The following is a 15,936-nucleotide window of genomic DNA, read 5'->3' on the forward strand; positions in this document are numbered from 1 at the left end:
GATTCTGATGGTCGGTCATTCCCCGAGTATCTTCTGTATTCAAAATCACCAAATGGCCGGGAGAAGGTAAAGAGAGATTGGTTAGGGTTGAGCAAGATTAAAGGAGCCATATTTTGCATCCCTTATTTGCTGTTTTCTAATGAGCTGGAAAGAAAATCGTCTACCGCACTGTGCAGAAAAGAAGGGTTCAATGCAGCAACTGGAAAGTGGCACAAATTATACGACAAACTTCTCGAGCATGAGAGGAGTGGGCAGCACCAGCATTGTTACTGGAAATGGAGAAACCTGCAGCAGGCTTTGCAAGGTAGAGGGATCGATAGCCAGCTTTAGAAGAAAATACAACCACAGGTAGAAAAGAACAGAGCTTTACTAGAGAGACTTTTGGATGTAACGTTGTTTCTAGCATCTAGAAATTTGTCATTTCGAGGAAGCAGTTCCACAATTAACGATGTTCACAATGGCAATTTCTTGGTTGTACTTGAACTAATATCGCACTATGACCCCGTTATGCATGATCACTTACAAAGGGTAAAACAAAGTCAAGAAAGGGGAGAGAAAATGCAAGCTCGTTGCAGTGTGGAGTAGTGGTTAGGGCACTGGACTCTTGACCGGAGGGTTGTGGGTTCAATCCCCAGTGGGGGACACTGCTGTTGTACCCTTGAGCAAGGTACTTTACCTAGATTGCTCCAGTAAAAACCCAACTGTATAAATGGGCAATTGTATGTAAAAATAATGTGATAACTGTATAATAATGTATAATGTGATATCTTGTAACAATTGTAAGTCGCCCTGGATAAGGGCGTCTGCTAAGGAATGAATAATAATAATAATAATAATAATAATAATAATCTATCCTGGGAAAGTCAGAACGAATTTATTGAATTATGTGGTCAGCATGTTTTGAACACGATTCTGACAGAGAGGAGTGAATCTATTTATTTTTCTGCGATATGTGACGCTACTCCAGACATCTCCCATACAGAACAAAATGTACTTATCCTAAGATATGTGCATAATGATAAAGAAGCCGCAGAATGGAAAATTAATGAACGTTTTATTGAGTTTATTGATTATGCAAAAAAGAGTGGGCAGGAAATTGCAGAAATGCTGCTACAAGTATTGCAAAAACATGACATTGACATGGCTGATTGCAGAGGACAAGGTTTTGACAACGGAGCCAATATGTCCGGAAAAGTAAGGGGTGTACAAGCTCGTATCAGTGAAAAAACCCCACTTGCTACATACTCTCCTTGTGCTTCTCATTCACTGAATCTGGCTGGCGTGCATGCTGTTGAAACGTGCCCTGAAATAGCTACTTTTTTGGCTGTATGAATCGTCTATACGTTCTTTTCAGTAGCAGTCCAGGAAGATGGGCTGTTTTAAAAGAAAAAACAAGTTGTTCTCTACATCGTTTGAGCGAAACCAGGTGGAGTGCTCGAAACGAAGCAATTCGCCCTGTTGCAAAACACCTTCCCAGCATTATTGCAAGTCTAGATAGCATCATTGAATCTAGCAAACTGTCTAATGAAGCTATGTCCGAAGCAAAATGTCTGAAAAGCTACTTCAAGTCTTTCACTGCAATTGTGCTTGCCACATTCTGGGTTAAAGTTCTACAGTTTTGAAGAGAGACACTTGCTTCTTCAATCTGCGGGGATTTCGTTAGACACAGAAACAGCCAACATAAACGATCTACAAAAGGAGATGATGTTTTTGAGAAACGAGTGGAATGCTATTCTTTCTGAGGCTAAAATAGTGGCAAGTCAAATGGACATAACCCCTGTATTTAATTACGAATTAAACCGGCAAAGAAAGCGCAAGCGATTTCATGACAAAACTGCAAACGATGTTACAAGTGAAAGTGCAGAGACTACGTCTCGCAATACAGTGTATTATGTGGCAATGGACAACATCATCAGTCAGTTAGGCAGTCGATTTCAGTGCGTTAGGGCTATCTGTGACGACTTTGCGGCAATTCTGAAGTTTAGGAGCGTGAGTGCTGAAGACATCAATAAGTCATGTGCAAAACTAGTCAGTAAGTATTCACAGGATCTGACAAACGGTTTGATTAGTGAAGTTCACCATCTGAATAAAATCTACTGCGCCACATTTGAAAACAATTTAAGGCCTTTGGACCTTCTGAATGCAATATACCAAATGAAACTGCAAAGTATTTTGGGGGAAATTTGAAATCGCCATAAGGATTTTCTGCACACTACCCGTGACGGTTGCTGAGGGAGAAAGAGCAATCAGCAAACTCAAAATTATCAAAAATTATCTCCGATCAACTATGTGTCAGGACCGATTAAACAACTTGGCCATTCTGTCAATCGAATGCAAACTTGTTGGCAAAATTTACTTCAAAGACATCATTCAGGACTTTGCGAATAAGAAGGCACGGCAGTGTGTTCTGTAATTGACAAGGCAGGAGACAGGATAAATATACAGGTAGGAATAGTTCATTATTGTTATTCATGCATGAGACTATTACTTTTTGTGCCATTGCAACATAGGTTATAAAATAAATGAAAATAAATGCTTCAGAAGTTAAATTACAATTAAATGAAATGAAATTAAATTAAATGATGTCCACGCGCGCACGGTGCACTAGCTGAATTGAGAGGGAGGTCCTCTCATAGGACTTGTCCCGGGTCCCATAATTCCTGACTGCGGCCCTGCGGACTGCACTTAAACAGAAAGGGAACCAATCTACTCGGAGGAAGGATCCTTGAGGAGGTCCAGAAGCATTTAAACTAGAAAGGAAGGGGGGAGAAAACAAAAAAACAGAAGGGAGACCACATCAAAACAAGGGCAACAACTCAGGTAAGACCACTATTAAATGTATTTATCTTAATGCTAGAAGTCTCAGAAACAAAATGTTAGAACTTGAAGCTACTGCACTAACAAGTAACTACGATGTGATAGGTGTCACAGAAACTTGGTTGTCTGAGAGTGATGGAGACGAATATAATATTAGTGGGTACACACTGTATAGGAAAGACAGGCAGGACAGAAGAGGCAGAGGGGTAGCGCTATACATAAGAAATAGTCTTGAAGCCCAGGTGTTAAATCTTGGAAAAAAAAACAACGCCGAATCAATATGGGTCAGAATAATGGACAAAACTTCAAAGGGCATAATAATAGGAGCATGCTATAGACCACCAAATTCAGATGCTGAGCAAAATAATGTCTTATACATGACATTAGAAATGCGTGTAGCAAAGGAGAAGCCATACTAATGGGGGATTTCAACTTCCCCCATATAAAATGGGAAAACCCGATGGGGAGCACGACGGCCGAAATTGAAATGGTGGAAATGACAAATGACTGCTTTGTAACGCAATTTGTCAAGGCACCGACTAGAGGGGAGGCATGCCTTGATTTAGTCTTTTCAAATAACGAAGACAGAACAACTAAAACAGAGGTCAGAGAGCCATTGGCAAACTCAGACCACAACATGGTCTCATTTGAAGTATTTTTTAAAACCCCAAAAGTAATGACTAAAGCTAAGGTTTACAATTTTAGAAAAGCAAACTATGAAACAGAGACTAACAGAAGTAGATTGGAGTAAAATAGAGAAAACATCCACAGAAAAAGGATGGCTGTTTTTTAAAAATGTAGTACTAGAGGCACAAAACAATTACATCCCAAAAGTAGACAAATCAAAATCTAAAACAAAATGGCCAAAATGGTTTAATAGATCAATTGAAAAAAAATATTCAGCGAAAAAAGGCACTTTACAAAGTGTTTAAAAGGGACCAAAAACAAAGCACACAGAAAGAGTACTTGGAACTGCAAACACAAGTCAAAAAAGAAGTTAGAAAGGCCAAGAGAGAGATAGAAATCAATATTGCTAAGGGGGCTAAAACCAATTCCAAAATGTTTTTCCAATATTATAACAGCAAGAGAACATTCAAAGAGGAGGTTAAATGTCTAAGAGATACAAATGGCAAAATCATAGATGAAGAAAAATAAATAGCAAATATATTAAATGATTACTTTTCAAAGGTTTTTACAAAGGAGGACACGGACAACATGCCCCACATGTCGACCTGTTCCTTTCCAATTTTAAATAACTTTAGCATAACAGAGGCAGAAGTGTTAAAGGGACTAGGAGCTCTTAAAATAAACAAATCCCCTGGGCCAGATGAGATCCTCCCAATAGTACTCAAAGAAATGAAAGATGTTATTTACAAACCGCTAACCAAGATCATGCAACAGTCTCTTGACACAGGGGTTGTACCAACAGACTGGAAAATTGCAAACGTAATACCGATCCACAGAAAGGGAGACAAAACCGAACCAGGTAACTACAGACCAATTAGCCTGACTTCTATTATATGTAAACTTATGGAAACTATAATAAGATCTAAAATGGAAAATTACCTATATGGTAACAATATCCTGGGAGATAGTCAGCATGGTTTTAGGAAAGGGAGATCGTGTCTAACTAACCTGCTTGACTTTTTTGAGGATGGAACATTGACAATGGATAATTGCAAAGCATACGACATGGTTTATTTAGATTTCCAGAAAGCTTTTGACAAAGTCCCGCATAAAAGATTAATTCTCAAACTGAACGCAGTAGGGATTCAAGGAAATGCATGCACATGGATTAGGGAATGGTTAACAGGTAGAAAACAGAAAGTACTGATTAGAGGAGAAACCTCAAAATGGAGCGAGGTAACCAGTGGTGTACCACAGGGATCAGTTTTAGGTCCTCTGCTATTCCTAATCTACATTAATGATTTAGATTCTGGTATAGTAAGCAAACTTGTTAAATTTGCAGACGACACAAAAATAGGAGGAGTGGCAAACACTGTTGCAGCAGCAAAGGTCATTCAAAATGATCTAGACAGCATTCAGAACTGGGCAGACACATGACAAATGACATTTAATAGAGAAAAGTGTAAAGTATTGCGTGCAGGCAATAAAAATGTGCATTATAAATATCATATGGGAGATACTGAAATTGAAGAAGGGAACTATGAAAAAGACCTAGGAGTTTATGTTGACTCAGAAATGTCTTCATCTAGACAATGTGGGGAAGCTATAAAAAAGGCCAACAAGATGGTCGGATATATTACTATTATTTATTTCTTAGCAGACACCCTTATCCAGGGCGACTTACAATTGTTACAAGATATCACATTATTTTTACATACAATTACATTCTTTTTTACATACAATTCCCCATTTTTACAGTTGGGTTTTTACTGGAGCAATCTAGGTAAAGTACCTTGCTCAAGGGTACAGCAGCAGTGTTACCCACCAGGGATTGAACCCACAACCCTCCGGTCAAGAGTCCAGAGCCCTAACCACTACTCCACACTACCCTATTGTGAGAAGTGTTGAATTTAAATCAAGGGAAGTAATGTTAAAACTTTACAATGCATTAGTAAGACCACCTAGAATATTGTGTTCAGTTCTGGTCACCCTTTTACAAAAAGGATATTGCTGCTGTAGAAAGAGTGCAAAGAAGAGGAACCAGAATTATCCCAGGTTTAAAAGGCATGTCGTATGCAGACAGGCTAAAAGAATTGAATCTATTCAGTCTTGAACAAAGAAGACTACGCGGCGATCTGATTCAAACATTCAAAATCCTAAAAGGTATAGACAATGTCGACCCAGGGGACTTTTTTGACCTGAAAAAAGAAACAAGGACCATGGGTCACAAATGGAGATTAGATAAAGGGGCATTCAGAACAGAAAATAGGAGGCACTTTTTTACATAGAGAATTGTGAGGGTCTGGAACCAACTCCCCAGTAATGTTGTTGAAGCTGACACCCTGGGATCCTTCAAGAAGCTGCTTGATGAGATTCTAGGATCAATAAGCTACAAACAACCAAACGAGCAAGCATCGGGTCTCACAGTACTGCCGACTGGGAGTTTTTGTGTGCTACATTGAACTTGTGGTTTGACCAGGACTATTACTTTTCCCGTAAATAATTGTATTTCTGTGTATTGCTGTACAGTGTGTGTGTGTGCTGTCCTGTCTTCCCAACCATTTGTGTGTGTCACCCTGTGTGAGTCACCCTGCGTGAGTCTGTAAGTGGAAGCGTGTTTCATGTCTCGGCAGTGCTGCCTAGGGTGTCACGTGCACAGTGCAGCTGTATGAGAGAGAGGTCTGTGTTGGCTGCACAGGCTGTGTGGTCCAGTGGTTAAAGAAAAGGGCTTATAACCAGAAGGTCCCTGGTTCAAATCCCCTCTCAACCACTCACTCATTGTGTGACCCTGAGCAAGTCACTTAACCCCCTTGTGCTCCGTCTTTCGGGTGAGATGTAGTTGTAAGTGACTCTGCAGCTAATGCATAGTTCACACACCCTAGTCTCTGTAAGTCGCCTTGGATGAAGGCGTCTAATAAATAAACAAATAATAATGTAAATGTGCCCTTGTGTGTGTTAGCCAATAGGGCTTGAGGGGAATCCCTATTTAGGAGCTGCTTGCGCACAGCTTTGGGTTGTGGCGTTGCCTATCTGAGCTTTATCCTTTTGCCTGCCGTTCAAGTTAAATAAAAATAGCTGTTTTAACTGCTTTGAACTACAACCTGTTGTCTTCATTTATTCCTGCTGCGGACCAGATATGCCTCTGCTACAGTATATTACTTTTATAGCGCTTTGAGATGACTCATCATGAAAGGCACTATATAAAAAATAAAGATTCATTGGTTGATTGATTTCTATGTATTATAGAAATAATTGAGATGGCTGTATTGCAACAATATCAGGGTCTGCTATAGATTATAAAATAATTTCAGATGGCTGTATTGCATACATTTCAGTGTCTATATACGAAATAAGATTAATACATTTCAGATGGTTGTATCTGCTATCAGGGTCGACTATACCAGCGGTTCTCAAACTGGGGGGTGCGGACTGTATCCTGGGGCGTTATAAGATTCCGTTTTTTTTTTTTTTAAATTACAGCGCACATCTTAACTTAGGCTATACCATATAATGGGCGGATTCTTTATTTGGGCTTGACTATTTTGATTGGATCACCAATAATACATCCATCTTCTCACCCTCTGTCACACTGGTATACAGAACAGATTAAAGAAACGCTGGACAAGAGAAATAATGTGTCAGATGTCAAAGTGGATATGAGAATGGCAGTGATGAAGCCAATTTGCTTGAAAACATTAAAAGTAGACTGGACATTTCCATCAATGGATTTAAAAAATCTGGAATTGATGATGCAATCAGAAACCCAGAGGCAGTGTCAACTGCCTGCTGCTGTAGTAAGGCTGTTCTTTTTATGTTAAGCATTTTTGTGTTGTTTTTTTAGAAGGGTTTAATTAACAGCCAAAATTGTTTGTGTTAGACTTGTTGAAAGTCTGTAAGAAAACGGTTGATTGTTGTTGTCGATACGTTGTAGATATGACTATTAATTCAGGCATCGTGCAGGTATCGAAACAAAACATTAAAATGTTTTCCACTGTATAAAACTGAGCTGATTTTGCCAGTCTATTATTATTATTTATTTCTAAGCAGACGCCCTTATCCAGGGCGACTTACAATTGTTACAAGATATCACATTATTTTTACAAACAATTACCCATTTATACAGTTGGTTTTTTTTTTACTGGAGCAATTTAGGTAAAGTACCTTGCTCAAGGGTACAGCAGCAGTGTTACCCACCAGGGATTGAACCCACAACCCTCTGGTCAAGAGTCCAGAGCCCTAACCACTATTCCACACTGCTGCCCAGTTTGAAATGATTTCGAAGCAAATAAAAGCATTTACGGCTTTATTGTTAAGGATTTCACACGTGGCAATACTGCCCTACAATTACTGCATGGTAGTACTGTGATTGTTCCACTGTGTTATATTGAGAACCATAAGACAGCAAATGCTTATAAAAGTTTACTGGTTCTTAAAATGAAGGGCCATATAAGAACGATAAATACTTCTTTGTTGTTCTCCAAGTTGCTGCAGTTACATTGTAGATGCTGTAAAGTGTTACTGTAAATGAGATACTGTTTTAGCAGACATATTTAATAAAGTAAACATTTATTTAAATGTTTCTAAAATTAAACGTACAGTGGCTCTCAAAAGTATTCACCCCCCTTGGACTTTTCCACATTTTATTGTGTTACAACATGGAATCAAAATGGATTTAATTAGGAGTTTTTGCCACTGATCAACACAAAAAAAGTCCATAATGTCAAAGTGAAAAATAAAATCTACAAATTGTTCTAAATTAATTACAAATACAAAACAGAAAATAATTGATTGCATAAGTATTCACCCCTTTGAGTCAATATTTGGTAGAGGCACCTTTGGCAGCAATTACAGCCATGAGTCTATTTGGATAAGTCTCTACCAGCTTTGCACATCTGGACACTGCAACTTTTGCCCATTCTTCTTTGCAAAATTGCTCAAGCTCTGTCAAGTTGGATGGAGACCTTTGGTGAACAGCAATTTTCAACTCTTTCCACATATTTTCAATTGGATGGAGGTCCGGGCTTTGACTGAGCCACTCCAGGACATTGACCTTTTTGTTTTTAAGCCTCTCCAGTGTGGCTTTGACTGTACGTTTGGGGTCATTGCCTGCTGGAAGATGAATCTTCTCCCAAGTCCCAGGTCTCTTGCAGACTTCAACAGGTTTTCCTCCAGGATTTCTCTGTACTTTGCTGCATCCATTTTGCCCTCTATCTTCACAAGCTTTTCAGGCCCTGACGTAGAGAAGCATCCCCATAGCATGATGCTGCCACCACCATGCTTCACGGTAGGGATGGTGTTCTCAGGATGATGTGCGGTGTTAGGCTTGCGCCAAACATAGCGCTTAGCGCTGAGGTCAAAAAGCTCTATTTTGGTCTCATCAGACCATAGAATCTTCTTTCACTTCGTCTCAGAGTCTCCCACATGCCTTCTGGCAAACTCTAGCCGAGATTTGATGTGAGTTTTTTTCAACAATGGCTTTCTTTTTGCCACTCTCCCATAAAGGCCAGCTTTGTGAAGCACCCGGGCTATTGTTGCCATATGCACAGTATCTCCCAGCTCAACCGTGGAAGACTGTAACTCCTTTAGAGTTGCCATAGGCCTCTTGGTGGCCTCCCTGACTAGTGCCCTTCTCGCCTGGATACTCAGTTTTTGAGGACAGCCTGTTCTAGACAGATTCACAGTTGTGCCATATTCTCTCCATTTTTTAATAATGGACTTTACTGTGCTCCGGGGGATATTCAATAGGATATATGTTCTTATATCCTACCCGATTGGTGCTTTTGAAGAACCTTATTCCGGATTTGCTTTGAATGTTTCTTCGTCTTCATGATGTAGTTTTTGTTAGGAAATCTACTAACCAACTGTGGGACCTCCCAGGAACAGGTGTATTTAACCTGAAATCATGTGAAACACCTTAATTGCACACAGGTGGACTCCATTCAACTAATTATGTGACTTCTAAAGACAATTGGTTGCACCAGAGCTTATTTAGGTGTGTCATAGCAAAGGGGGTGAATACTTATGCAATCAATTATTTTCTGTTTTATATTTTTAATTAATTTAGAACAATTTGTAGATTTTATTTTTCACTTTGACATTATGGACTTTTTTGTGTTGATCAGTGGCAAAAACTCCTAATTAAATCCATTTTGATTCCATGTTGTAACACAATAAAATGTGGAAAAGTCCAAGGGGGGTGAATACTTTTGAGAGCCACTGTATAAATGCAAAACTGTGACTTTTTTTGTGAACGTGCTGTGAAAAAAATCCCCCAAAGTATAAATCCGCTGAATTTAATACCTGCCAAAATTTCCAGTTATACAGTATATGTTAACTGAAAACAAATCTTATGCTGACACCTCCCGTCATGTCAAAGTTTGTAGATGGCGCTATGCATCTGACTGGTGACTTTTAAGCGTGCATATTTTTGGATGTTTGTTCTTATTACAATGGATCGGTGGTTGGTTAGTGCATAAATAAATAAATAAATAAATAAGCAGTGACATACCGAGTAGCCGCAGGCATGTTGGATTTTTTTTATTTTTATTTTTTTTTAACCAGTATATATATGTGTGTGTGTGTGTGTGTGTTGCAGAGGGGGAGCGTCGCCGTAGTTAAGTACCACAGACAAGAGGAATGGGGGCGCGGCTCTCAAGGTTTGAGAACCGCTGGACTGTACTAAACAGAATTGTTGCCATCTCACCACCGGTATAGCCTACGTGTTTCATGTCCTGTAGTCAAATGTTTGGCTCTGTCACGTGACTGCTGATTAAAATGTATGTTTAAAGATTAATCCGTTCCTCTTTCGTACCAGCACAGTGGCACAGAAACTAAACATGAGTCGTTGGCGCTGTAAACAGTGAAAGCAGTCTCCACTCCTCTGTAGGTCTGTGCTGTGTTTACACAGCACCTTGTGTGTGTACACTGGTGTAGCCCGTTGGTGGACCCCTCCTTCGTGGTGAGTTGAGTGGAAAAAAAAGTTTGTATCACTTTGAGAGCACTCGTTCCAATCTCTTGTTCGCAGTGAAGGAAACACACGAAAATGGCGCAGTACAATTGCTCTGCCACGTCTCTCGGTCTCAGCAACAAAAAAAGCTATGCACTCCTCACAGCACCCGGACTGTGTTTCTTGACTATAAGCAGTTTTTTGTTGCTCTCCTTCCCGGTCGCCGAAGCAAGTCTCTACTCGCAGACCGACCAGGTCGTGGTCTTGAGCTCTGACGGTATCGACTCCCAGCTCTTTAACTCTTCCAACGCCTGGCTGGTGGAGTTCTATGCGTCTTGGTGCGGGCACTGCCAGCGGTTCGCCCCTGTGTGGAAAGCTTTGGCTAGCGATATAACAGGTGTGTTGGTTTGTTGTTGTTAATATTATTATTATTAGTGGGGCTTGCTAAGCAAGAGTCCCCACTTCAAATCTTCGACATACTACTACTTCTTCTTTGGCACGCTACTTCGCTAAAAACGACGTTCAAACTTTAAAACGTGTAGACCGGTCTGGAATAGTGTGTTTTTTTGATATATTTGATACGTTTTTAAACCTTTAAGCTTTTGTCCTTTTTTGTCAATTCACTTTAATGGGACTTTTTTCAACATTCTGAAGCTCCCCATTGTTTAAAAACTCCCAGACTTACAACATTCTATTTACTGTAAACGATGTAACTTTTGACACAAATCAGCTACTTTGACCACTTTCCCAACAAGTAAGACAAAAAGTTAGAGAAATGAAATATTCCTCTACTTCTAAGCTATTAAAATATGAAATCAAAAGAGGAATGGCGTCTACCAATCAAGAGGTACAGCTGTTTAGTAACCGCATCAACTTCTTTCAGTAGGCTACTTCCCACTGTTGAATTAACTGTCATAGAACTTTGAGAAATGTCAAATTATAGCACATTCTAAGCATGAGACAATTAGTAAACAATGTGACTTTTGACACAAATCAGCTGCTTTGACCACTTTCCAATAAAGCAAGCCCCGCAATTTTACTTGTAAAGTTACCATCTAGTTGTTGTTGTTATTATTATTATTATTATTATTATTATTATTATTATTATTATTATTATTATATTCCAAGTTTTTAACATCGCCTTATTGAAACCGCTTGTGTTAAAAAAAAAAAAGAATCACATACTAATATGTCGCTTTATATTAGTATAAAACAAATAAGTGGCGTGAGTGACTCCTGTCGTTTTAATTCTGAAGTGTTCTTGCAGTAATGCTTGCATCACAGTTATTCTGCACAGTAACCATAGCATTGCTTGCTGCTGCTGCTGCATGTACTAATGCTGCAGCCGTAAAGTTACGCTGATAATCGTTTCAGTGCAGCCAGTTGTTACAAAACACGAGATGAGCTCATATTATCAACCCAGACATCCATGCAACAAAAGTTCAGCCGAGTTAAGTGTGGGCAGCGGTGTCACGTAAATGACGTTAACAAGTTAAGTTAACAAGCGGTTCGCAGTTCGCTATTCCAGCACACATTAATCCAGCTCGCTATGCCAGTTTGCTATTCGCTATTCGTTTGCTATTCGCTACTCCAGCTTGCTATTCATTTTTACAGCTTGCTATTTTTCTTACCACGAATGTGGAGTTTTACCGCGGTTTGATGTTTGTTTTTTTTCTTCAGTTTTCGAACTGTAGATGATAATAATTATTAGTAATAATAATAATTATTAATGGGGGGGGGGGATGTAATGAGCTGATATAAGAACATATGAAAGTTTACAAACGAGAGGAGGCCATTCAGCCCATCTTGTTGGTTTGGTTGTTAGTAGCTTATTGATCCCAGATTCTCATCAAGCAGCTTCTTGAAGGATCCCAGGGTGTCGGCTTCAACAACATTACTGAGGAGTTGGTTCCAGACCCTCACAATTCTCTGTGTAAAAAAGTGCCTCCCATTTTCTGTTCTGAATGCCCCTTTATCTAATCTCCAATTTTTCAGGTCAAAAAAGTCCCCTGGGTTGACTTTGGCTATACCTTTTAGGATTTTGAATGTTTGAATCAGACCGCCGCGTAGTCTTCTTTGTCAAGACTGAATAGATTCAGTTCTTTTAGCCTGTCTGCATACGACATGCCTTTTAAACCCGGGATAATTCTGGTTGCTCTTCTTTGCACTCATTCTAGAGCAGCAATATCCTTTTTGTAACAAGGTGACCAGAACTGAACACAATATTCTAGGTGAGGTCTTACTAATGCATTGTAAAGTTTTAACATTACTTCCCTTGATTTAAATTCAACACCTCTCACAATATATCCGAGCATCTTGTTGGTCTTTTTTATAGCTTCCCCACATTGTCTAGATGAAGACATTGTGGAAATGATGAGTGGTTCACCTCTTACTAACTCCAGTCTATCTCATCTGGTAACTTGCCTGTCACCGAGGCTACAGACCGCGCAGCCCCCCTTGCAGCTTGTACCGCTGTTTCCATACCAGACAGCCAATCTGAAGGCTCCCTGTCTGCTTGCAGGAATCACAAGTTTTCCTATTGGCTGAATGCACAGTATTTGAGGGCACCAATAAACTACTCGCTATCTGCAGCACCCAATCACAAAAAAGTAGAGACACATCTAGGATAATAATATAAAAACACATGTCGGTGCTTTCAGAAAATTGGGACTTTTTGGCTTTTTTTTCATTTTTTTTTTCAATGCAGTGTCTAATGTTTGGTCCAAAAATGCTTTAATACCTCTAGAGTACATGGAACTGAAGTTGCGAAGCTCCCACCAAATTTGTGTTGCTATGGCAACAAGATAAACATTGTGGTCCCTCAAGAAATGTCAACTTGGTCACGCAAAAACATTAAAAAAAATGTAAATAGAAATTAGTATCAAACCATTTTTATAATGTTTGTGAAGACTTTACCATCTGATATTGTTAATGATGCAAAAAAATATTATATTTATATTTTCTGCCTAGAAATGTACACAGTTAAGTGGAGACAAGTACAATACATTGGTATTTTTTGCTTGATTTTACAAAAATAAGATATTTTTCAAGATATTTTTTTTAAACTATGCTACTGATGATCTTTAGTATAGTGGATAAACAACATTGAACAATTTTAAAAAATGTTGAGCAGTTTTATTTTTATTTTGCAATTTAATCTTGTGGAAATACCGTGACCAAGTTGACAAGAATATGAATTGACTAGTATTCTTTGAAATTGTTTAATGATTTTTAAATAAACAATATAGAATTAAAAAACATAAAAATATATATTTATCAAATAGAATATTTAAAATGTAACGGTATGAACAAGTGCAATATGTCAACATGAAAAATATAAAACAGTCTAATACATATAGATTTTTTATCAAACACAAAACTGTTAACAATAATTACACAATGCAAAAAAGAATTTAACTTTTCAAGTATTATTTAAAATTAACATTAAAATATTATTGGGTATAACTTTCATAATAAAACTGATTAATGTGGACTCCTGAGTGGCGCATCCAGTAAAGGCAATCTGTGTGGAGTGCAGGATGTGCCCTATAGTCTGTGATGTCGCGAGATTGAGTCCAGACTATTACTTTGCCGACCGAGGATGGGAGCTTCCAGGGGGCGGCGCTCAATTGGCCGAGCACCGCCTAGGGGGAGAGAGGGAGGGTTAGGTTGGCCCGGGTGTCCTCGGCTCACCGCGCACCAGCGATCCCTGTAGTCTGGCCGGAGGCTGCAGCTTCTTGAAGGATCCCAGGGTGTCCGCTTCAACAACATTACTGGGGAGTTGGTTCCAGACCCTCACAATTCTCTGTGTAAAAAAGTGCCTCCTATTTTCTGTTCTGAATGCCCCTTTATCTAATCTCCATTTGTGACCCCCGGTCTTTGTTTCTTTTTTCAGGTCAAAGAAGTCCCCTAGGTTGACATTGTCTATACCTTTTAGGATTCGGAATGTTTGAATCAGATTGCCGCGTAGTCTTCTTTGTTCAAGACTGAATAGATTCAATTATTTTAGCCTGTCTGCATATGACATGCCTTTTAAACCCAGGATAATTCTGGTTGCACTCTTTGCACTCTTTCTAGAGCAGCAATATCATTTTTGTAACGAGGTGACCAGAACTGAACACAATATTCTAGGTGAGGTCTTACTAATGCATTGTAGAGTTTTAACATTACTTCCCTTGATTTAAATTCAACACTTCTCACAATATATCCGAGCATCTTGTTGGCCTTTTTTATAGCTTCCCCACATTGTCTAGGTGAAAACATTTCTGAGTCAACATAAACTCCTAGGTCTTTTTCATAGTTCCCTTCTTCAATTTCGCTATCTCCCATATGATATTTATAATGCACATTTTTATTGCCTGCATGCAATACTTTACACTTTTCTCTATTAAATTTCATTTGCCATGTGTCTGCCCAATTCTGAATGCTGTCTAGATCATTTAGAATGACCTTTGCTGCTTCAACAGTGTCTGCCACTCCACTTATTTTTGTGTCGTCTGCAAATTTAACGATTTTGCTTACTATACCAGAATCTAATTAATGTAGATTAGGAATAGCAGAGGACCTAATACTGATCCCTGTGGTACACCACTGGTTACCGCACTCCATTTTGAGGTTTCTCCTCTAATCAGTACTTTCTGTTTTCTACCTGTTAACCACACCCTAATCCATTTGCATGCATTTCCTTGAATCCCTACTGCGTACAGTTTGAGAATTAATCTTTTATGCAGGACTTTGTCAAAAGCTTTCTGGAAATCTAAATAAACCATGTCGTATGCTTTGCAGTTATCCATTTTCAATGTTGCATCCTCAAAAAAGTCAAATAGGTTAGTCAGACACGATCTCCCTTTCCTAAAACCATGTTGGCTGTCTCCCAGGATATTGTTACCATATAGGTAATTTTCCATTTTAGATCTTATTATAGTTTCCATAAGTTTACATATAATAGAAGTCAGGCTTATTGGTCTGTAGTTACCTGGTTTGGTTTTGTCTCCCTTTTTGTGGATTGGTATTACGTTTGCTATTTTCCAGTCTGTTGGTACAACCCCTGTGTCAAGAGACTGTTGCATGATCTTGGTTAGCGGTTTGTAAATAACTTCTTTCATTTCTTTGAGAACTATTGGGAGGATCTCAACTGGCCCAGGGGATTTGTTATTTTAAGAGCTTCTAGTCACTTTAACACTTCTGCCTCTGTTATGCTAAAGTTATTTAAAATTGGAAAGGAACAGGTCGACATGTCGGGCATGTTGTCCTTGTCCTCCTTTGTAAAAACCTGTGAAAAGTAATCATTTAATATATTTGCTATTTTTTTTTCTTCATCTATGATTTTTCCATTTGTATCTCTTAGACATTTAACCTCCTCTTTGAATGTTCTCTTGCTGTTATAATATTGGAAAAACATTTTGGAATTGGTTTTAGCCCCTTAGCAATATTGATTTCTATCTCTCTCTTGGCCTTTCTAACTTCTTTTTTGACTTGTGTTTGCAGTTCCAAGTACTCTTTCTGTGTGCTTTGTTTTTGGTCCCTTTTAAATGCTCTGTAAAGTG

At 38.9% G+C, this 15,936-nt stretch overlaps 1 protein-coding gene across 3 annotated transcripts in view; it reads left to right on the forward strand.

Moving 5' to 3' along the window:
* The first annotated feature begins 9,716 nt into the window (after positions 1-9,716).
* The window catches only part of LOC117416548 (sulfhydryl oxidase 1-like), a 100,001-nt gene continuing 93,781 nt past the window's right edge, over positions 9,717-15,936 (forward strand). For 2 of the 3 annotated variants that reach the window (XM_034027689.3, XM_034027690.3), the window contains exon 1: positions 10,413-10,787. In XM_034027689.3, the coding sequence (XP_033883580.1) occupies positions 10,487-10,787 (301 nt within the window). In that variant the 5' untranslated portion in view covers positions 10,413-10,486. Of the gene's footprint in view, positions 10,101-10,412; positions 10,788-15,936 lie in introns of those variants that run through there. The other variant, XM_059034678.1, reaches the window with a different exon arrangement.

The sequence above is a fragment of the Acipenser ruthenus genome, chromosome 12, assembly GCF_902713425.1.
Source record: "Acipenser ruthenus chromosome 12, fAciRut3.2 maternal haplotype, whole genome shotgun sequence".
NCBI lineage: Eukaryota > Metazoa > Chordata > Actinopteri > Acipenseriformes > Acipenseridae > Acipenser > Acipenser ruthenus.